Source organism: Castor canadensis, chromosome 10 (genome assembly GCF_047511655.1).
Source record: "Castor canadensis chromosome 10, mCasCan1.hap1v2, whole genome shotgun sequence".
Taxonomy (NCBI): Eukaryota; Metazoa; Chordata; class Mammalia; order Rodentia; family Castoridae; genus Castor; species Castor canadensis.
Window position 1 is genome coordinate 142,333,972 of NC_133395.1, and position 22,173 is coordinate 142,356,144.

Below are 22,173 nucleotides of genomic sequence, written 5' to 3' on the forward strand. Positions count from 1 at the left end.
TTGAACACTTGCCTGCCTGTATAGGCCTTTCCTTCACAATACAAATAGTCTGCTTCCATCATTTCAGAAAGTGATGGATCCTCAGAAGTCTGTCTCACTCAGTGTCCAGTGCCTGGCCCCAGGCAGTCAGGATCCACTTTCTAGAGTTCTGTACGAACTTTCGATGGAATTGGACATAAGGTACTCTTTTCTCCACATTACGTATTGGAGGTTCATCCATGCTGAGGCATATGTCAGCCATTTGTCCCCTTTTATGGTTGAGTACTGTCCCATTTATGAATAAACAGTCATTGCTCTTCCACTCACCCATTCAAGAGTATTTGGATGGTTTCCAGGTTGTCCTTCTCTTAATCAGTTTTCTGTTGGTGTAACTGAATGCCTGAGATTGGATAGTTTATAAAGAACAGAGGTTTATTTGGGTCATGGTTCTAGTGGCTGGGAAGCCCAAGATCATGGCACTGGCATCTTGTGAGAGCCAACACTGCATTCTAACATAGCAGAGGACATCATGTAGGAAATGGAGCAGTGTGCCAGCTTGGGTTTCTTCCTCTTACAAAGCCACTGATGCCACTATGGGACCCCACCATCATGGTCCCATCGTATCCTGATCACCTCCCAAAGGCCCCACCTCCTAGTATCACCATTGTTTGGCTTTAGGGATTAAGTTCTAGCATGTGAACTTTTGGGGGACAAGTTGAAACCATAGCAGGCCTTTATTTTATTATACACACACATAGTGTGTATGTCTTTGTGTAGACATATGTTTCATTTCACTTAGCCTTGGAATTGCAGGCTCCTATGAACATATGTTTAATTTTTTAGGAAACTGTCAAACCAAGTCAGGTGTGTGCCCGATACCCATAATCCCAGCTGCTGAGGAAGCTGAGGCAGGAGGCTCGCACATAGCCAGTACTTGGAGCTGCCATTTTAGTGATTTTGTCGCTTCAGAGGTATTTTGTTTTTCTGGGCATCCATGTTTTTCCAGATAGATGTATTGCATGTTTTCTCAATAGCTTTGTCTTACTCTTACTCATTTTTGTGTGTGTGTGTGTGTGTGTGTATTTTTTCCTTTTGGCTCTTCCTGAGAAATCTTTCCCTGCCACCAGAGTCTCACTGATTTTCTTTTATGTTCTCAGAAAGCAGAGTTACAGTTGTAGCTTTTCACTTGAATGTCCATGGTTCAAGTTGATTCCTATGTACGGTGTAAGGTAAGGGTGGCGGTTCATTTTCCTCCATGTGGTATCCAACCGCTGGGCGCCATCTGTTGAAAAGACTCCTCCTCTCCCCACTGACTCACCTCTGCACCTTTGTTGAAAGTCAGTTTCCCCAGATATTTCTGCCTTGTTGTTTTTTACAGTTTTTGATTTTGAAGTGCTGGGGATGGAAGCCGTGACTTTGCGTGTGCTCTGCCAGCAGTCCCCCTCTGACCTGTACCCCTAGTATTTCTGTGCTTTTGCCTCATCTCACTGCTACACTATAGTTTCTGTAGCATTAGTGAAATTTGAGGGTTCAGTGTCTATGACTCAGTTGAGATGGTCACCCCAGAGATGAGCCCCCAGGACATCATTCAGGGGATACAAACTGGCTCACACAGGCCTTTCTAGGACTGAATCATGTCCCTATCCTGAGATTCTAGGTCACCTGCATTTGTCATTTCTTCTTACCAATGGAACAGTGTGTATGTTTATATCCTATGTTCACCTCAACCTGGAGCTCCCCGCTCCCCTTCTTTTCTCCCTCTTTCCACTCTTTCCACTAGTGACCCCAAAAGCCCTTTGAGGTAGGAAACAAACACACAGAAGCATTTGCCTCTTTAAAGTTTTCTAAGGAATCCAAACTCAGAGCTACATAATGGAAACCATTTTGTAGCCTCCAGCACAGCCATTTATCTCAATAACCATTTCATTTAAGATGTGGGCCAAACATATAAATCATATCTTGAAAGAAAGTATGCTGGTGCCACAAAAATTACCCTGTATTCTTACCACCTAATTCAAAAAATGTGTTTTAAAGCTTGGAAGGAAGCAAACAGGCCCAGCTGTCCCTTTCCCACACATCCTCTTCCTTTGGTTTGTCCCTGAAATAAATGCACTGCACTCTTCAAACCCTGTGGACAGCTTGGAGCAGTGATTAGCTTTTTTGAAGGTCATGGGTAACAAGGACTTGAAGCCCCAAACCCAAGTTGGCTTTATGCTCCTCCTCAGCCTGTGTCACCCCATCTCAGCTCAGGCCCGTGCATTCAGATAGACACACTCTGTGAGCTCGTGGATGGTGGTGCTCATTTTGTGACATCCCCCAGGGAGGTGCTAAGTATAGTGTGGCCCTGAGGCCCATTTTCCAAACTAACAAGATGTAGAGACACAGCAGCCCATGACTGGAGGCTGGGATTTCCCGGTCTTCCGTCCTGAAACCTCCATAACGCCAGCCTTTTCCCTCCTCCTCAGCACTTCCTGGGAGGGAAACCAGAAGGAAGCGGCAGACGCCAGCCTTTCCTGTAGCCTGTGTCCCTCCCCCAGGTCCTTGGGGCCCCTACTCTTCACATGTGAGATTTGTTTAAAAAAAAAAAAAAAAAAACAGAAAAGCAGGAGTAAGATTGACAAGCAGGCTCCCAGGCAGAGTATTGCTCTGATTTGCTTCCAGCCTTGTTTTTAATTTACTATGCATATATGTAACTGGGGCCAGCACAGATATAGTTCTAGTCTCTCTCATTTCATGCATTTATGAGTGCTTTCTCAGGCCATCAAAGCCTGCTTGTCAGTAGGTGTTGGGCCTGCTGACTCTTCAGTGTGTACCAACCATACAGGCCCAGGCTCTCCCAGGTAGTGGGTGGGGAGGGCTTGGGCCCAGGCCACAGCTTGTCTTTTCTGGCCTAGACCCATGTGACATGCCTTCTCCCCCTCCTCGCCACATCCCTCCACACTGAGCTTGGAGGCCTACTCACTCTGTGGTGAGGTGGTGGCCACCCTTCCTCGCAGGAACCATTGGACCTCCCAGCCCATGGTAGCTGGGAGGCCTGCACGTCTCCAGGTGGAGGGGAATACAGCCTCCACCTGCTGCTTTCTTCAGTTCTGCTCCATTCTGCTTCCCTCCCAAGCCTCCTTGAACATGGGCCCCCCGGCATGCCCCTCTACGGCATCCCTGGCTTTTCTCCACATTTCCAGCCTTATCTCAGTTCCTAGGGGTGGACCAAGAAGTTTGGAGCTTATGGGCAGATCCCAGCACCTAGGTGCAGGCCTGGACATCTGCCACCCCTTTCCTCTACATCTAGGTTTGGGCCCTGAGGCCATTCTGGTCCTCCACGGAGACCCGCAATACATGTGGTGCTGTCTTGGCTCCTTGGCTCCTCTGCACTGTGCCTTTGAGCAGCCACACTCAAGAGGGCGCCCTTCCTTCCCCTGCCAGTGTGAAGTGTTTCCTTTCTCCTTTTCCTCCCCCAACCCCCACGCTCAGGGATCATGCATACTCAGTTGGCACCTGGGGCTGGGAAGACCCGCTCCACCAGAACACTCTAGAGACAGAGGCTGTCCCTGAAGCCCACCCTCACCCCCCAAGTTGGCACTGGGGACAGAGTTCCTGAGAGGAGGGATCTGGTCTTAACTCCTCTCCCAGGATGGGCAGGTGGGAAGGCATCCTTCAAAAGAGGGATGCCAGAGTGCTGTGTGAGAGAGGGGACGTGGAGCCTTGAGGACAGGACAAAGGAAAATATGTTATACTGAAGGAGGACAACAGACCTGTGACTAAAGGGTGACTTGGACTGGGCTGGCTGGCAAAGGCACCCAGAAGTCTGCAGGACAGGGGCCCCTCTCACCACCTTCTCCACCCTTGCTCAGAATTCTCTGCCTCTCTTCTCTCATTGGCTCCTGAAAGTCCATCATCTGCTAGTACCATCAGGCTTTGCACTTCATCTCAGCCACCCTCATCCAAGGGACAGAAGGATCTTGACCTCGATTCTCATAGCACAAATGTAGACCCTGGGCAGGTACCCATTGCCCCACTCTGGACTCACTGTGAGGGAGCAGGTGGGTTGGTCCTGTCTGACTCAAGTCACTGTGTTGTGGGTGGGTGGGGGAGTCCAGGCAGAAATCTGGGAACCAGGAAGTCAGACCTGGGCCTTTAACACCCCCACTTAGGGCATGGGCATGTATTACACAAGCAGGTGTGGGTTTGTGCATTTAGGATGTGAAGTGCTAGACCTTGGGGCCCACCCATCAGGGAGACCCACAGCTGCTGCACACACAGCGTCCATTCTGATGGGCACCCACCCATCCTGCGTGGAGCTCTTGGGTTCAGAAGCTAGAATTGTCTACCACCTTTCATTCCATGACCTGACTTGGGAGCAAGCAAGAATGTGGCTCAGAAAGGAGAATGAGGGTATCAGTGGTCTCAGGCCCAGACATTCCTCAGAAACCTGGCCCTACTGCCTACTGAGCCCACTGTGCTCCCGCCAGGAGGTGCCCACAATCTTCCCCCACTGTCCTGATGGTCTGGGACACCAAAAGCCCCACTTTTGCTTCTTGAGTATTATGCTCACATCATAAATCTTCCTTTCTTTTCACCACTGTGTAATCCCATACAGAGCAGATGGTCCTGATTCATTGTTCACTCAGAAACTCTGGGCTAGACTAGGCTCTGAACTGGGATTGGGGTGCAGTGGGAACAGACAGAGCAGGTCCTGCCCAGGGGAAGTTAGTGGGACCAGCAAAGAGAGAGATGAGACGTGCTAAGAGCACAGGAGGAAGAGGTGGTGGCTTGATCTAGAGGGCACCATGCCAAAGGAGAAGGGCCTGGGTAGAAGGAACCTAAGGAGCCAGGGGCAGCAGCAGCTGGGATCTGGTGAGGGTCAGAGAGTAGTGGGAGGGGAGCTTGGGTGGCTGGCAGGCTAGGGCACAGGACCCAAGGGCCCCACAGTGAATGGATCGCACACTCCCTTTTTGCTAGAGGAAGCCCCTGAGGGCTGAGACTGGGCAGAGTCTATTGGGATGGTTTTTGGTGCTGCTGGGGCGTGGATGGGGGCAGCATCAGAGGAACCAGGGTGGCCCACAAGCAGCAGGGGTCCCTGACACTTGTGGGTCAGGTGGCCTATTTCTCCCATGGGCCTCAACAGCCTGCACAGAGCCGGGAGCAAGCTCTGCACCTCAGCACCCTGCTTGCCTATCCCTGCACCCTGGACTGTTTGTCCTGGGCCTGTACCTCCCAGAACTTCCTCGCCTCTTGTCCATCCAGCCAGGATGTCACACCCTAGAGACCATGGGCCACAGGGGCCCACAAACCCTGTTCACAGTCTAGTTCTTGGGATCTCTGTGCTGGGCTGTCCTGGGGCTGTCTGATCCTGGATCTTGCTTTGTGGATGTCTCCTCTCTTCTTTCTTTCTTCTTCTTTCCCCAGTCCCCAAGGCCAGCTCCTAGAAGTAAGAACTTCCTAACTACCCAACGCCCACCCTGGAACAAATGGGGTTAGAGGACCCCAGACAGGCAAGAAATGAAGGCTCCCATTTTCCCCATCCCCAGGGCTATGGTGCCCAGTGGACAGTCAGTGAAGGAATGGGTGCCATCAGGATGAGTGAGGGGCTGTTCTTCCCCCCAGGACTGAATCCTGCATGGAGAGTCTGCTGGGGGCAGCCGGCCCAATGTCCTGTCTGCTGGCCAGCACACGCCATCCCCTAGCCCCTGTGCTTTGTCCCTCCCAAGAGGCAAGCATGCCTGGAAAGGTCTGGATACTCCATCTTTACATTAAACCATACAGAAAGGCCCAGCCCAGCCTTGACAAACCGTGGCATTATCTTACATGTTTACATTTACCAGATAAGCACTTTTAACAAAACACACAAACCAAAATATAATTGTACCATTCGCAAGGTAATTAGAGTATTTACAGGAGAAGAGCCTTAACTCATGGCGGCTCCGGCAGTGTGGTCCAGAACTGGGCCCAAGTTTGAAACCAGATGCCAAAGGGCTGCTGTCAAGCGTGTCTGTCTCCTCTGGAGAGACGGTTACACTTTGAGGCCCTCTGGGTGTGTGAGGTCCAGACTGGACCTATACCCTGGCACCTTGTGACCATTCCAGATTCGCAGGGCTCCTTCTCCCTAAGTGAGAGTGGCACCTGGGCCTGCCATCTCTTATTGTAGGGCTGTGGTCAGAGAGGCTGGAGCCAGGCTCTGAGCAGAAGGGCCAAGCCCATCTCCCTTGGGAACTGTCACCTGCCCAGGTTGGCTGGCAATCTTGTATATGCTGGTGGTCATCGGGGCCACTTACAGTGCATCAGCCTCATAGGCAGTGAGTGGAGCAGGAGTGTCTGAGTCTGGTGACAGACCTTAGAGACTGTCCTCAGTGGTTTATTAAAAGGAAACTTAGTGATGAGGTGAAGTGCCTACACTCATTCTGTAATTTCCTCTGAGCTCCAGTGCAATTTTCACTTTGCAAAATGGGGGCAGTTGTGCTACTGTCCTGGGGTCACTGAGAAGACTAAAGGTTCCTGCTGGCTGTTTAGTATTCCACTGTATGTCCGTATGCAGTTTGCTCGTGCACTCATCAGTCAGCGGACATTTGGGTTGTTTGCCCTTTACTTAGGAGTATGGTGTGAACAATCCCACACAAGTGGACATGTTTCCATTTCTCTGGGTGATTGCCTAGGACTAGAATTGTTAGGCCATATGGTCTTTTTTTTTTTTTTTTCTGTGAACTGCCAGCTATTTTCCAAAGTGCCAGACCATTTTTACAGCAGCCATGAGGGTTCCAGTTTCTCCAAGTCTTTGTCAACACTTGTTCCTGTCTGACTTCTTACTGTGGCCATGTGGTGGGGGTGGAGTGGCATGTCCCAGTGGGTTTGAGTTTCATTTTCCTGGTGACTAGTGATGTTCCATTGTCTTTTCACATGCTTCTTAGCAATTCGTATCTTTTATGGATAAGTGTCTGTTCAACTCCTTTGCTGTTCAGTTGAGTTGTCTTTATCACTGAGTTATAAAAGGCCTTTATATATTCTAGATACAAGTCTCTTAACAGAAATAACAAATACCTTTTTTGTTCTGAGTTCTCTTTTCACTTTGCTAACTGCGTTCTTTGAAACACGAAAGTTTTCATTTCAGTGAAGTCCAGTTTGTTTGTGGCTTGTGCTTCCAGTTATTTTTATTTGTATTTCATTTGTTAAATACAGCACAGCATGTCGACACCACAGGGTTTGCTCAGGACAGTCTTAGCTCCACTGCCACCCACCCTAGTCAGGCATTTCATTTCAGTTTTATCACTCAGGTGCTTATTTTTGCAAAATTAAACATTTTCCTTCTCTCGTATACAAAAGGTAGCAAGCTACTGATCCTCTGCATTTTTCTTTCTTTTCTTCCTTTCACTAAATAAATGCTGTTAGTTAGCCCGTGTTGGCTTTTGCCCTCCTCTTCCTCACTGTGTGTCTGGCCACAGCAGGCTCGAGACGTGCAGCATGTGCGGTCAGGCAGCTGGTCCCTCCCGAGGCCTTGGGTTCTAGTCTTTTCCCAAGGCACATCATACAGCAGTGCATACTAACTCTTTTTTTTTTTTTCATTTTTCTTTTATTATTCATATGTGCATACAAGGATTGGTTCATTTCTCCCCACTGCCCCCACCCCCTCCCTTACCACCCACTCCGCTCCCTCCCTCTCCCCCCCCCCCCCAATACCCAGCAGAAACTATTTTGCCCTTATTTCTAATTTTGTTGTAGAGAGAGTATAAGCAATAATAGGAAGGAACAAGGGTTTTTGCTGGTTGAGATAAGGATAGCTATACTGGGCATTGACTCACATTGATTTCCTGTGCGTGGGTGTTACCTTCTAGGTTAATTCTTTTTGATCTCACCTTTTCTCTAGTTCCTGGTCCCCTTTTCCTATTGGCCTCAGTTGCTTTAAGGTATCTGCTTTAGTTTCTCTGCGTTAAGGGCAACAAATGCTAGCTAGTTTTTTAGGTGTCTTACCTATCCTCACCCCTCCCTTGTGTGGTCTCGCTTTTATCATGTGCTCATAGTCCAATCCCCTTGTTGTGTTTGCCCTTGATCTAATGTCCACATATGAGGGAGAACATACGATTTTTGGTTTTTTGAGCCAGGCTGACCTCACTCAGAATGATGTTCTCCAATTCCATCCATTTACCAGCGAATGATAACATTTCGTTCTTCTTCATGGCTGCATAAAATTCCATTGTGTATAGATACCACATTTTCTTAATCCATTCGTCAGTGCTGGGGCATCTTGGCTGTTTCCATAACTTGGCTATTGTGAATAGTGCCGCAATAAACATGGATGTGCAGGTGCCTCTGGAGTAACAGTCTTTTGGGTATATCCCCAAGAGTGGTATTGCTGGATCAAATGGTAGATCGATGTCCAGCTTTTTAAGTAGCTGCATACTAACTCTTTACGTCAGGGAGACAGGGCCTCAAGACAGACTTCTGAAAATGGGTCAGCTCAGAAGTCACCGCATACAGAATTCTGTGAGACAGTTTCTTCCTGTCTCACCAGCAGTATGCATGAGTCCTGTTTCCCCACAGGCTCACACACAGGATGTGGTGTCAAGTGATAGGATTTTTGCCTATCTGATAGATGACACCATGTTACCTCATCACAGCTTTTTAAAAACTCAACTTTGCTGGGCTACTGTTTAGTACAATACCACGCATCCATTTGTCATGAGCTACTTTCTGTCACTGGGTTTCATGTAAATGAAATCATTGAGTATGTGGTCTTTTGTGTCAGGCTTGTTTTTAGCTGTGTACGAGGAGATGTTCTGAAAGACGTGTGTGGTGAAGTGATGACAACAGCCGTCCCCAGGTGTGCGCGGTAGGAGCACATGGCAGATTCCCAGGACACAGTGCACCATGAGCGGCAGTCCTCAGCTGCCTGTGGTCTGTGGCTGACTCACACGCTACCAATGCAAGTCTGTGCATTTGACCAGCATTGCTTTGCTCCTCCTCTCTTCTTTGGGCTTCTTTGACTCAAGGTGGAGATGCCGGGGTCAGCACACATTGTCCACTCCATCAGCAGTTCGTTCCTTTGATGGCTGGGTGGTATTCACGCATTCCATTCCTGTAACAAACACCCACAATACTCAACTTAGAAAGAGAAGAGGGTTATTTTGGCCCAGTTTTGGAGGTTTCAGTCCATGGTTAGGTTGGCTCTGTTGCTTTTTTGTGCATGGCAGAGCAAAATCCCTCACCTCTTGACAGGGTTCCCACTATCCCCTTCTAGGCAACACCCCCAGTGAATGAAGGACCTTCCACTTAGGCAAAGCCTCTAACACAGGGGCCTTTGGGGACAGTCCAGATCCCTGCTGCATTTCCATTTATGGAATATTCTAGCTTATTTCCTTTTTCCTATGGATGAACATTTGAACCAATTCTAGTTTGTACGTCCTGGGGCTAAAGCTGCCATGCATATCATGCCTCTCTTTGACTTGGGTTCTTCCTTCCTAGGAAGTACAGGAGGGGAGAGGTGGGTCACATGGGAAGTACACAGGGAACATGTTGCACCTTTTTCCAAAGCAGCTTTGCCACTCTTCAGCCCCATCAGCAGTGCCACTACATCCATCCTCCCGGACGCTTGGGCTGCCGTCTTTTCAGTTGGAGTGACTTGAGGTTCGGAGTGCAGTGTCCCTTGGAGTTTCTGGTTTGTCTTTCCCTGAGGATGAAGGATGCTGGGCTCCTTATCTGGTTTTTATTGGCCTAACTTAGGTTTCCTCCCATATGAACTGTCTGTTCAAATCTTTTGCCCATTTTTAGGAAATCGGTTGTCTCTCTAAGCTGTAAGATTTCTTCATAAACAATAGATACAAGTCCTTTTTATATATAGTAAAGGTGCTTTTTCCTAGTTCGTGTCTTGCCTTTTCATTTTCATAGTGGAATTTTTTAAAGGCCAGATGTTTTAATGCTTGTGAAATGCAAAACATCTTTTTCCTTATTGTGGCCTAAGAAATTTTTATATTTCTCTTACTGTAAGGTTAAGCATGTTTTCTTATGGCAAAGGGCCAGTGCCTGTATTTGTGAACCGTCCATGTCTTTGGCCTTTTTTTTAAGGTCAATCTAATGGTCTTTCGCCTCTGGACTTCCACGAGTGCTCTGTCTGTTGGGGAGAGTGGTAGCCTTTTAGGGTATGTTGCAATGATTTCTCCCAGTTTGAACTTTGTCCCTTTTACTTTATTATGTTTCCCATTCAAAATTGTGTGCACATGTTCTGTAGGATCCCGTGCAGGCATTTTTGTTGCTTATAGATCCAGTCACAGAATTGCCCTGCTACCCCCCAGTTAAGGACTTACCTGTTTGCATCCAGTATGCTTATGGCTTCACTTAAAAAAAGATCTCTGTTCCATTTGGAGCTGATTCTGATTTAAAAAAGCATAGACTCAGTTTTATCTTGTTTCAAGTGATTATCCAATTGTCCTTGTGTCACTTACTAAAAAGCCCATCTTTTGCTAATGATTTGAGATCCCATTCCCCAGACCGTTATTAAGCACTAGATTCCCTCTGTGCTGGGGCTTTGCATCCTCCCGGGTCTGGGCTCCTCTGTGCGAGTGGCCAGCTGTTGTCATGGAGACACAGCCCTCTCTAAGCTCATTAGCCATGCGCGCACAGAGCAGGGCCCTCGCTGCCCTTCTGGAGGTTTTCCTAGGTATTCCTGCTCACACATTACTCCACATGAACTTTAGAAGGAGCCATTCTAGCTAGAGAAACAATACTTGTTTCTGTAAAATGGAGATTGTTAAATGTATATACACACTTGGGAAAAGTGGACATCTTTATTGTTGTTGAACTGTCCTATGCAGAAACAATGGGGGTTTCTCACTTGCTCAGTTTACCATTGTGTCTTTCTTAAAGTAGAATTCTTGTGAGGCCCATTACAGGACTATCGTTTTTTTGGAAGTACTGGGGTTCAAAGTCAGGGCCTCACACTCGTTAGACAAGTGCTCCACCTCTTGAGCGATGCCCCAGGGGCCTTCTTATATTGGTTATTGTTAGGTATGGTCTTACTTCATGCCCAGACCGACTGGACCCTGAATCGTCCCACTTGTGCGCTTCCCCATATGTAGATGGGAAAGACAGGAGTGTAGCACTGTACACAGTCATTGGTTGAGATGAGGTCTTGTGAACTTTTGAGGTTTTTTTGCCTGGGCTGGTCTCAAACTGCAATCTTCCCATCTCTGCCTCCCAAGTAGCTAGGAGTGCAGGCTTGAGCCACCACACCTGGCTTGTTGAACTGTTTTGAAGGACTTTTTTTTTCCATATTAAGTTTTGTACATTTGATACTAGGTTTACTCCCTAGCAGTTTTTTCTAGCTCTTAGAATTCATCTCTTTCACACTGCTTTTAAAATGGGTGATGTTACTCAGGGCTGTCACTTACGAAAGAGTTGTCTTTCATTTGTATCCGTCTCAGCATGGTTTCCAGGTATACTCCCGTATCCCACAGGCAGGTGTGAGGAGCAAAGGGGGAGTATTTGCTCCAGGTCTACAAGGTGCATGGCATAGGGAGGGATCCATAAATGTGTCAGAATGGGCAAAGTGGCTGAATTGTGTTGCTACCCACCCTGGTGGCTTGGTCTCCCCCATTCACTTCAGATCCAAGAGGTCAGATCCAGGCTGGTGTGCCTGGGAGGCAGAGATAGGAAAGATAGTGGTTCGAGGCCAACCTGTGCAAAAAAGGTTAGCAGGACCCCCATCTCAACCAATTATCTAGGTGTGGTGGTGCACATCTATAATCCCAGTATGTGGGAAGCAGAAGTAGGACGATTGGGGGTGGTATGCAAGACCTTATCTGAAAAATAAGCAAAGCAAATAGGGCTGGGGGCATGGTGCAAGTGTTAAGAGAGTCTAACAAATATGAAGCCCTGAATGTAAACCCTAATACTGCCAAAACAAGGGGAGGGGGGTTGGCCTTCCACACGTACCTTTGTCAGAGATGCTGCCCTACCTTACACAGCTGAATTCCACCCTGCAGGCTGGGGACTAGCTTGGTGGTCAGCTGGACCCAGAGGAGACAGTCTGATGGAACACGTACAGGTCACTAGTTACCAGGCCTTCTTTGTGCAGGCACCAGAGGTCCACTCTGCCAGTCCTTCCTCCTGCCCACAGGCAGGGGTCTGTGTAGAAACGGAGGGGTGGCAGGAGGACGCCTACCACCTTTGGCCAGGAGCAAGGAAATTTCCTTCCCTTTGGATTTCTTTCCACATCCTTGACTTTGGAGGCCATACTGGTGATGAAGTTTACCCTGGCCAGTTCTCCCCACCACACACACACTGTTTCTTCTGAGTGCTCCTAGGGCTCAGGGGCCAGTTCCAGGGACTTTGAAAGTCTGAAGGCAGAGCTTCAAGGACCAGACCTCAAGGAAGCCCTGGGTGCAAGGGGCCCTCAGACCTGTTGTGGTGACCTGGGCTGCCTCCCTGGGGATGTTACAAGGGTCAGTGGGAAAGAGTGGAGGCCTATAGCGTCACCCATCTCTCCCTCCTCTCCATAGTCACACTCTCAGGTCAGTTTGGGGAGTCCTGGGCTCCCGAAAGACACGCTGAAGCTGAGGAAGACACTGCTGTCCTCCTCAAATCACCTCTAGGGCTGCTGGGGAGCTGCAGCCAGCTCCCTAGCTTTCAGCATCTAGCCCAGACTCCACAGTGGATGGTGACAATGAAGCAGCCTGCAGAGACAGCGAGAACTTTGCAGCCCAGGCTGGGCCTCCCATCCAGTGCACACACATTTCTGCTCTCCCAGATTCACCTTCAAGAGCATACTGGGCAAGACAACCAGGGCCATGGCAGGTGCTGCAGAGGCCAGGGTGAGAGCCTGCCTGGGGCCTGCCCGCCCCACAGAGGGTGAGGAGACTCGGCCTAGGCTGTGCACTCCATTTCCCTTCACATTCAGCTCCCCCACGGGCCTTGGATAAGGGAAATAACCTAAGGTTTGGTTCACTATACAAGAGATGGGTGTCAGTCCTCAGGGAAGAGGGAACTGTGAGGATAGGGGAACTGGCATGGAGGTGCACAGGGCCCCATTCTGCACGTGGGAGGGATTGTTCCTGTTGCTGTGGTAACTGTAGCTTGGAAACTGCCTCCATGGGCACTATAGGAAGAACCCATTGGCTGAAATGTCTCCCCTTCTCTGCATAGATCTGGGACATGAGTGACGATGAGACAGTCTAAGACAACCACCCTTCTCCTGTGAGGAGCATTCGGACATCAGAGCAGGACTGCACCGAGGACTGGTGACGTGGGCCCTTCAACTTCCCTGGCCCTTCTCCACACCCTGATGACCAGGACTTTCCCTCTGTGGCCCTGCTGCGTCATCCTGCCAGTTCTGAGTTCAATAATAACCATAGCTTTAACATTGCCATTGATCTGGAGCTCAGTTCCCTCTATATGCAGTGATTTTTTTCTTTTCCCTTCTTTATTCCACACTCCTTATGCCTTGATTTCCAAGGGTAGTACTGAGGTAGTGAGCAGCTGGCCTCTACCAGACCAAATGGGGCAATGAGAAACCAGCTTCCACCAAGAGCCACAGTGGGGAGGCAGTCCCAGTGCTCAGGACACACCACACCATAGACTGGGCCAGGAAGAGGGACAACCCTTGCCTCAGCGCATGACAGCCAAGCCGCCCTGCATTGCCTGGATGGGCCTCCTGTCCCTGTGAGCACTGGAGGCCCAGAGAAGGCTGCCTTCCTCCCAGCACAAAAGGATCCTCCTGAGTGACTGTAGACTCTAGTGTAGGTGGCTACCTATCTTTGTGCAGTTCTGAGGTGCGGTGAGCTCCATATGGATCACTGAGATGAGGGCTGGCTTTTCTTTTCATGGCCTCTGCCCCTGGAGTGAGTGGCTCAGGAGCCAGAGGAATCCCTCCACACCTTCCTTCTTCTGGCTTCAGCTTTTGTCTGAAGTCCAGAAGCAAAGTCCCAATCAAGTCTGGGGCTGCCTCGCAGGACTGATGTAGGGAGACTTAAACTGGTGCTTGGCCTGACATTTCCCTCGCTCACATGGACCTTACACTGGCACTCCAGGACCAAGGTCACACGCCAGACTGTGGTTTAAGAGCACTTTATTATTGTTCTTAAGGCTACTTTTAAGTACAAAAAAAAAGATGGCCTGCCAAACCTTTTTTTTTTCTTCTTCCAGGAAAAACAGGCCACAGAGAATGGTATATTACAGATTTACAAACACAGAGATGGGTCAGCATGCTCCGCGGATGGCTCGGCTCTGGGAGAACGTCCCCGGGTCCCCCTGCTCAGGCAGGGGACCTGCTGAACAATGATTTGTTTGGTTTTCCGCTGCCCCCTCTGCTCCTCCAGGGTACCACCTATCCCAGATAGGTCAGCGTACCGGGGACCCAGCCACCGGCACCAACATCCCCCTCCCCAGGTGATGAGCCCGTTCATTGACAAGGAGCATCCGGGGCACCTTCCCCACAGAGCCAGTGCTGCTGTTTTCCTGTTAGGACGCTCAGTAGCCTGTAGCAATAACAAGTAAGTGGCCATTACCGCAGATGCTGTGTCCTCAAAGAATAACTGTGTTCCTGCACGTTTACAGACGGGTCTACAACAAAAAAAAAGATCAACTTTTTTTTCCAAACAAAATAATGAATGATTACAATAGGAAAGGGAAAAATTAAATAGCTACATATCATTAACAAATTAATTGTTCTTCAAAAAATACCTACAAATTTCTCTGTACATTCTTTACGCACAGCGTAATGATGGTCTTAAAGTCACCTATATAAAAAAGTGTTCTCAACAGTTTTATTCCTACAGAAAATATAGGGGCCTGAATGCCAAAGCTTGGAAGCCCAGTACAGTGGGAGTGAAATGTGTGCGGGGCAGGAGGAGAGGGCTTTTCTGTTTTTTAAAAAAGGCCTGCAAGCCATCCTGTGACTACACCCAGGGCCAATTTCCAAAAATTTAACAGCTAACCTGTATTCTTCCTCCCGCTGAAAGCCAGCCCCAAGGTCTCCCATGTGCAGGAGTCCATAATGCTCCATGGGTGAGGTGGCCACACCTGGGTCACCAGGCCAGGTAAGGGCCTAAGGCCTCTAGCAGGCCAGGCCGGGTGCAGCGCACTTGTGGGGCAGGAGACAGAAATGCTCATGACCGGAGGCGTGGCCCGGCGCATCTGTCCGCTTTTTTCTGCCTCCTGGTTAGTAGCTATGACTACAGCAAACGATGGGCAACTGGAAAGTCAGAGGAATGTACACAGCCTTGGCCCAGCGTGCGTTCGCAATGTCAGCAACCTGTTGCTCAGTCAAGAGCGTTCGAAGGGAGCAGTCTGGAGTGAGGGTCGGAAGACTCAATTCCCACCTGCCCTGGGGAGCTCATAATAAAGCAGCGGGGGACGCAGAAATCAGCTCTGCTGTCCGCCTGCGGTGCCACCCCACCAGCTCAGCCAGGGCTTACTCACAGTAAGCCCTGTGAGTGAAGTGAACATTGAATCAAATCATAGAGCACAACTGTACCAGCAGTGATATGGAGGACTGCAACTGATAAACATCTGAGAAGCTAATGAGCACTAGGGTTCGTGTCTACCGTCTACACAGTTAATAGAAACCAGCTATTTTTCTTCTCCGTTAAAATGTCACATTTGAAGCACTATGGAGTCCTCCGGCCTCGGCGCTAGTCTAACAAACTGCAGTGTAGAGAGAAGGTAAATGCCCGTGGTTGGTAGAATCTGCAGTCCAGTTGCAAGCACCTGAAATCTAGAGAGAAAGACCCATACATAACCTGTACACAGCTTCCCCTGCCAAAGCGGCTTGTCTAAACTCAACAACACAATCAAACGCATGGTCAGAAACGCCATTCTTGAGCCCTTTCTCAGCCCTCACTAGCACCTCACAGGCAGCTGCCCGTTCCTCCTCCAATAGTGCAAAATCAGACATGACAGCTCTCTTCAAGTATACACACGCACGCACCCTGACCAACCCCAACTGCACGCAGTGGAAGTGGAGCCGCGCACACCCGGATCTCGAGAAGCAAATGGAAGAAGCACAAAGCATCCGGGTCCCCACGTCACTATGGCTTGTGACTGAGAGCATGCCCCGGGATCCTAGCCCGGCGGGTGGCAGACCTGCAGCAGAGGATTCTTTGGTAACCAGGCAGGAAGTGAGGGTGCTATATGCAACCACTGTCCACACGCCGTTCCTGCTGCCACACTGGAGGGCCCCTTGTACGAACATCAAGCAAGTACAAAAACAGAACAGAACAAAAACCCCAACATGGTTTTTGCGAAGACACCATCCCCTCCCCTCCTCCCCCCTCCCCCCAGGACTTTTTGTTGTTTTTTAAGCACTGTCTGTTCAAAGCTCAGGCAAACCATGCAGGTCCCTGTGGCATCAGAAGACGGCACCCCCTTCAGGAGACCACGGAGGGGGAGTGGCTGTGGCTGACCATGTGAGTAGAAGGGCTGGCCGGCTGGCCCCTGCGCGAGGCCGACTCAGGGCTGCTGGACGCGCCATCCTTGGCTGCTTTGATCTGAAGCCACGTGTCACCGAGAGCTTTGGCGAAGTGGTCATCCACGGAGCCTGTGATGGACACTGAGTTGGGTGCTGGCTCGGGCTCCTTGTAGTTCTTGCCCAGGCTTCTCCGGAAGTGCTCTTCCACCACCGGGTCACAGGTGGCAGCAGCTGCAGGGAAGCAGGGGAGCAATCAGTGGCTGTGCCTGCTGCACTGGTTTGAGGTGCAAGATTGGGGAAACCAATAGATTTTGTCCTCCCCACACTGGAGTGTGACACCCGAGCCAGTGCATTTCTTACCCCCTCCCCCCACAGCCAGTTCTGCTCAAAGGATTCTGTTTTCAAACTCAACACGAAGTGACCTCCAGGGCAAGGGGCTGCAGCCCACAGCTTGATCTAGGGACCTCAGATGCCAAGGTGGCTGGCGCAGTGTGAAACCCAGCACAGGACACTCACCACTGGGTGGCCTCCGGTAGCTGGTGGGCCCAGGCGCTGCACAGCCGCTGTGCGCAATGGGGCAGTGCGAGAGGTTGCAGTTGCGGGCACTGGCAGAGGCGCAGGTGATCACTGAGGGCCGGTTCTACAGAGGACGTGGAGGGTGAGGTGAGCTGCGTCCCCTCCCATCAGCCCACTTGACAGCACTGGGGTACCACCTCCCCCCTCACTTCCCACCTGCTGCAGCTGGCCTTTTCCAGAGCCCCTCCTGACCACACAAGGTGAAAGCCCAGCTCTTACATGTGCAGGAGGTTCTCAAGGGGTGCTTGGTTCCCTCCCAAACTGTCCTTTCTCTGCCCTGTGACTCTGGGTGCCTCTGTTTGGATCAGTGATGGACATGGGACAAAGAGTCCCATGGACTGTGGAGAGAGAGCTGATCTGTCTCCCTTTCTCAAATATGAATGGAGACAAACACTGTGAGGTGGGAACTGAGTCACACGGATGGCGGAGGAGGAACTCCCACCTCCTGCTAGTAAGGGCTGCAGGGCCTCTTGGACTCTGACTCCCATACGTATGCCTGGGTTTTCTACTCATGCTGAAGCCAGCTCAGGTAGAAGTGCAAATGACCACGTCACATACCGCAGGCCTTACCAAGCAGGCCTGTGCCATCGGGCTCCCTCAATCCCCCAACAACTCTACCTGCTTCACTTTCTCCCCTCCCCCACCAAGATGCAGCCAGTATAGCAGCAGGCACTCCTAGGAGACCCCTGCATCACTCCCCTCCTCAACCCTGGGCACAGGACAGCAGGACCAGACAGTACATCTGGACCCCAATGCAACACCTGGTGCAGTCAACATCTGCGAACGACCCTGAACCAGCCAGTGAGGAGCTGGCCTTGTCTGGCCAGCAGCAAGACACCAAAGGCTTGTATCCCAAACCTCCCACACTGGAAAAGGGAACATGAATGACAGTGTGGGTCTACAAGCCTGAAGCAAGATGAGATGTAAAGACACCGCATGCACCAATATGGGAAAGGACAGTTTCTGGTAAGTAGGGGCATGGGGCCTCCAGTGAGTTTCACCGGTCATGGTATGAGGAGAGAAAGGCAGGCCAACCGGGATCCAAAGCCAGCAAACTGCACAGGATCTTGGGCACAGGCCTTCACCATACAGCCAGGAAGAAGCTTAACAGATGACCACAAGGTGAGTGAAAGCCACGCTAAGCAGGAGAGGGGGCAGCAGGTCTGAGAACCTCTGCACCATCAGCCTTAAGTGAAAGCACGAATGTACAACCACCACCTCTGAGTCCTACCTGGGAGAGCCACCAGCTTGAGTCTCTCCTAGGGCCTCAGGCAGGGATTTGAGGTACTCATGTGGTACACTCACTCAATCCCCTCAATTGTGGAATAGGTAGGGAGGCCAACGTAAAGAGCAAAGACCAGACAGTGTGCACACTTCTCCCAATGAGCGGACCAGAGCCTCGCAGAGTCTAAGACTCAATCTTCAGAGAAACCGCCCGCACTTCACAGGGGACCACTATGGGGCTGTGTTCTCAGACCGCCAGGGGTTCCAATGAGCCCTACCCTTCCCTAGGGAGTTGTACCAGCAATGGCCAGAGGGCTAAGTTCCCAGGTCTTAGAAACACATTTCTTTTATACTTGTTCCTTTAGAGACCTCAGGGGTAGTTCTGCCCAGGTTCCTACCAGAACACAGCATTCTGTCTAATCACTAGCCTCTCCTCAAGAGTAAAACTGGGAGCACCCAGAAAACAGACACCTAGCTGGATCCCCTGCACCCCACCTTGGACATTGTGCTGTATGAACGAGTGAAATGGGGCATGTGGGGGGGTGGGGGGAGTGAGGTCAGACCACAAATGGGATGGACACCTGTTCATTGGCCATACTGGGCTTCTAACTGCCAGGCAGAACACAGGGTAGAGAGGTGGGCAGAGCAGCCCTGCACAGGTGGCAGGCGAAGCCCACGGAGGTGCACAGTGCCCTGCCTCCTGCCCCACCACATCTCCTGAAGGCTAGGCCCCTGCCGAGGCTTGGAACATGCCACCATCTTACTACAGTTTCCACAGAAACGCCACTTCTAAAAAGATACTTTTTCCTACCAAGCAAACTGCTTCTTAAGTAACAGTGTCCTTCTCTTCCTTTATTTAAACAAGAGTGATATGTGCCAATCACAGGTTTCTGACTTTTAACTGCGTAACAGATTGCCAGGGAAGACCACCTAACCTAGACCAACTGTGCATTGTGGAAAGAAACCAAGGACATTGTGCTTCCTGTCCAGGCCCAGGAGCCCTGAGGCAGGCCCAAGTGCTGGCCTGGGGCTGATGGCATCACTGCCACCTTCCTGCAGGACCCTTATTCAGGGGTCTTTAACCAGCTTAGGTCCCCCCCACCCCCACCAGTCCCCTGGGTCCTGGCGGACACAGACAAGCGTACCTGCTGCCGCTCCACAGGGGTCAGGGTGGGTGAGAGACCGGCCGGCCTGCCGGCGTCCCCGCTGTTCCTGGTCAGTGCGAGGGGCTGCTCCATGAGGCTGGGGAGAGACGCATACAGGTGGCTGCTGTGCAGGCTCACGGCGGATGCCACAGCCCGCTCAATGGGGCTGCGGCTACGCTCCCGGGGGCCTTTGCGGCAGTCTCCGTTAGCAGTCTTGTTCCTGAAAAAGAGGAGTGAGCACTCAGATATGACTGCCCTGCATTTACCAAATGGCAAGGACGACTGGTCACAAGCCAGGCACTTCCCTGAGCAATCATTTTCATTTTTTACCCTGCAGCCTAGGTCACAGAGCTGGCCAGGGAGCCAAGGAACTCGCCCAGGTCAGCCTCGGCTCTGCGTGCTGAGGAGACACCTCTGGGCTCAGTAGCTCTGCAGGGCTGTCCACAAAAAGGCAGAGTTCCCAAATCAACCCCACATGTCTGGAGCCTGGAGCCCCCGCCCCTGTGCTCAAACTAGCTGGGTCTGTGCTTCCTAGGTCCGGGCCTAAGAGTCCACAGGCATTGGCTCCTTCTGTCTTTCCAACAGTCCTAAGCAGGAGATGCTACGATGACTCCTCTCCAGGCTGGACACCAACACAGATCAGCCAAGTGACTGGCCACTGATAAGTGGAGGCGTGTGCTTAGGCCAGTGTGGAGAACGGGCAGCCAGTATGGCTAGGAGCCACCTCAAAGGGCTCAGCGTGACACACATTCAGAGCTTTTGTAGGTGATTTCTTCCCCTTTTATTCTCTGGGTGACATTCACAAGACTTAAAAGCAATCACAGAGTAAAGCTTCCAACCCTTACAACAGCCATGGACGAGAGCATGGCCACTTTAGATCACAGTCCCATGCCTGCCGCACACATCCTGGCAAGCTCCAAAGAACTGGAACACCCAAAAGAGTAATATTGAAGCCAGCTCGTCCGTAACTCCATCTTTCTGTGAAGATTTAACCCAGCACAATTTCCAGGATCAAGGTCTCGGGGTGAAGCCCCAATACTGACATCCTGCAGTGTGGCTGAACTTCACAGACTTCCACCGAAGTGAGTTCTGGTTCCTAAAAACACATTTCATCCTATATCATCACACATTTTCAGTGGTAGGTTTTCTTCTAAATATGAATAAAACTTTCTTGTTTTTTTGAGACAGGGCCTTGCTTTGTAGTCCAGGTTGGCCTTGCTCAAACTCTCAACTCTCCTGCCTCCCAAGTGCTAGGGCACACCACCACAACCCAGCTTAATAAAATGTAATTTCTGAAGAGCCATGCAAATCGCTTCCCTCACAATCTTTACTCTCCCCTTCCTACTCCCCTAGAATGACATTTCCCCAGGTCCCTGTGAACTGTATAGTTCAGGGAAGGGACTGTGAGCTTCTCCGACAAAATCTGCTTGGATTGAATTTAGATTGTGGTTTATTCACTCAGTGTCAACTATGCCCGTTTTGTGACAGTTACAGAGAGGAAGACGCAGGCTTACAATCTGGCAGGGACAGGAAAGCCCAGGGAGTGGTACAGTTCCCAAGAAACTCGGCAGCACAGGCCACAGAGGACTGAAAGGTCCAAGGACAACACCCCCTGGGAGACAAGGAGGCTCGGCTGGAGCTCAGGCCGCTTCTGCCACCATGACACTCCCCTACCTTCACAGCCCTGACTGTGAGCCGCACCACAAAGGAAAGGGAAGCCCAGGGAAGGCAGTGCACATCCAAGGCCACTCCACTGCCAGGCAGAGGTGAGGAGGGGGCAGTGCCATCACCTGGGATCCTGCAGTCCTACATCACCTCCTTGTGCATAAAAGGGCCTCACCTCACGCGTTCACTACCCAAAACACACCAGGGTGGGGACAGTGGATCAAAGACACTGAGAAACAAAGAAAAAGCCCGCAGAACTTGCTGGTTAAGTTTAGCAAAACCACCTGTGACTCCCCTTTACATCTCCTCTTCTGCTTCCTAGAGCTCAGACACGAGACACTGTCCTCCACCATCCCCTGGGGAAATCACAGTCCCAGGTGCGCTCAGATACAGACGGGAGCCACACAAGTCCTGCCCTGCAAAGACTGAAGACCACTGGACCAGTGGAGGGCTCCATGGCTCCATGAGGGCCTGCTGGTGCCACTGAGCAGGTAGCAGCCTGGCTCCCACTCTGGGAGAAAAACACAGAGGGACTACTATACATCACCCAGGACAGGGGTGATGCCACACTCCCACTCCCACACCAAAAACACGCTCAGAAACCAGCCTGTCCACAGTGTGGGGGAAAGTCGACCAGCTTCCCAGCAGTGAAATCCAGACTTGGTAAAGCCACTTTCCTGTCCCACAGAGGCAATGCCCTTACAATGCCCTCTGCCAGGTCCCAAGGCCCTTACCTAGTCTCCCAACACTGGAGGTTGGGGGCGGGGGTAGACATTTTGTCCATGCTCATTTTAAACAAAGATTCTGGTGCCACACTGCCCACCTGCAGGCAGGACTCACCCACCACACACAGTGACAGGCTGGCCCTTCCTGATAGCCACACAGGAGTGGACAGTGGATCTGTGTGATGACAGGGGAGCAGGGCCAGGCTGGAACCCTGCAGGCAGGACTCACCCACCACACACAGTGACAGGCTGGCCCTTCCTGATAGCCACACAGGAGTGGACAGTGGATCTGTGTGATGACAGGGGAGCAGGGCCAGGCTGGAACCTCCCAGTCTAATGCCAATGATTTTTTGGTGGGGGGGGGGGGTTATTTGTGATCCTGAGGATGGAACCCAGGGTCTCGTGCATGCAAGGCCCCAGCACCAACACTAAAAGTTAATGAGGTTCCTAAAACATCTACTTAGTGCCACCA

At 50.8% G+C, this 22,173-nt stretch overlaps 2 protein-coding genes across 14 annotated transcripts in view; one reads left to right on the top strand and one right to left on the bottom strand.

The window, feature by feature from the left end:
* The window catches only part of Atg7 (autophagy related 7), a 238,161-nt gene extending 224,836 nt beyond the window's left edge, over nucleotides 1–13,325 (top strand). For 5 of the 9 annotated variants that reach the window (XR_012436383.1, XR_012436384.1, XR_012436386.1 and 2 more), the window contains 3 exons: nucleotides 68–180; nucleotides 823–950; nucleotides 13,105–13,325. Coding sequence is in view for 2 of the 9 variants with exons in the window: in XM_074044431.1 (XP_073900532.1) it covers nucleotides 68–180; nucleotides 13,105–13,117 (126 nt within the window). In the remaining 7 variants the exon portion in view is untranslated. The remainder of the gene's footprint in view (nucleotides 1–67; nucleotides 181–822; nucleotides 951–13,104) is intronic. The other 4 variants (XM_074044433.1, XM_020177178.2, XM_074044432.1 and 1 more) reach the window with 2 other exon arrangements.
* A 684-nt stretch (nucleotides 13,326–14,009) lies between these two features.
* Vgll4 (vestigial like family member 4) overlaps nucleotides 14,010–22,173 on the bottom strand; it is a 136,794-nt gene continuing 128,630 nt past the window's right edge. For all 5 annotated transcript variants that reach the window (XM_020177188.2, XM_020177186.2, XM_074044435.1 and 2 more), the window contains 3 exons: nucleotides 19,312–19,531; nucleotides 16,883–17,006; nucleotides 14,010–16,597 (listed from right to left, as the gene is read on the bottom strand). In XM_020177188.2, coding sequence (XP_020032777.1) covers nucleotides 16,326–16,597; nucleotides 16,883–17,006; nucleotides 19,312–19,531 — 616 coding nt within the window. In that variant the 3' untranslated portion in view covers nucleotides 14,010–16,325. The remainder of the gene's footprint in view (nucleotides 16,598–16,882; nucleotides 17,007–19,311; nucleotides 19,532–22,173) is intronic.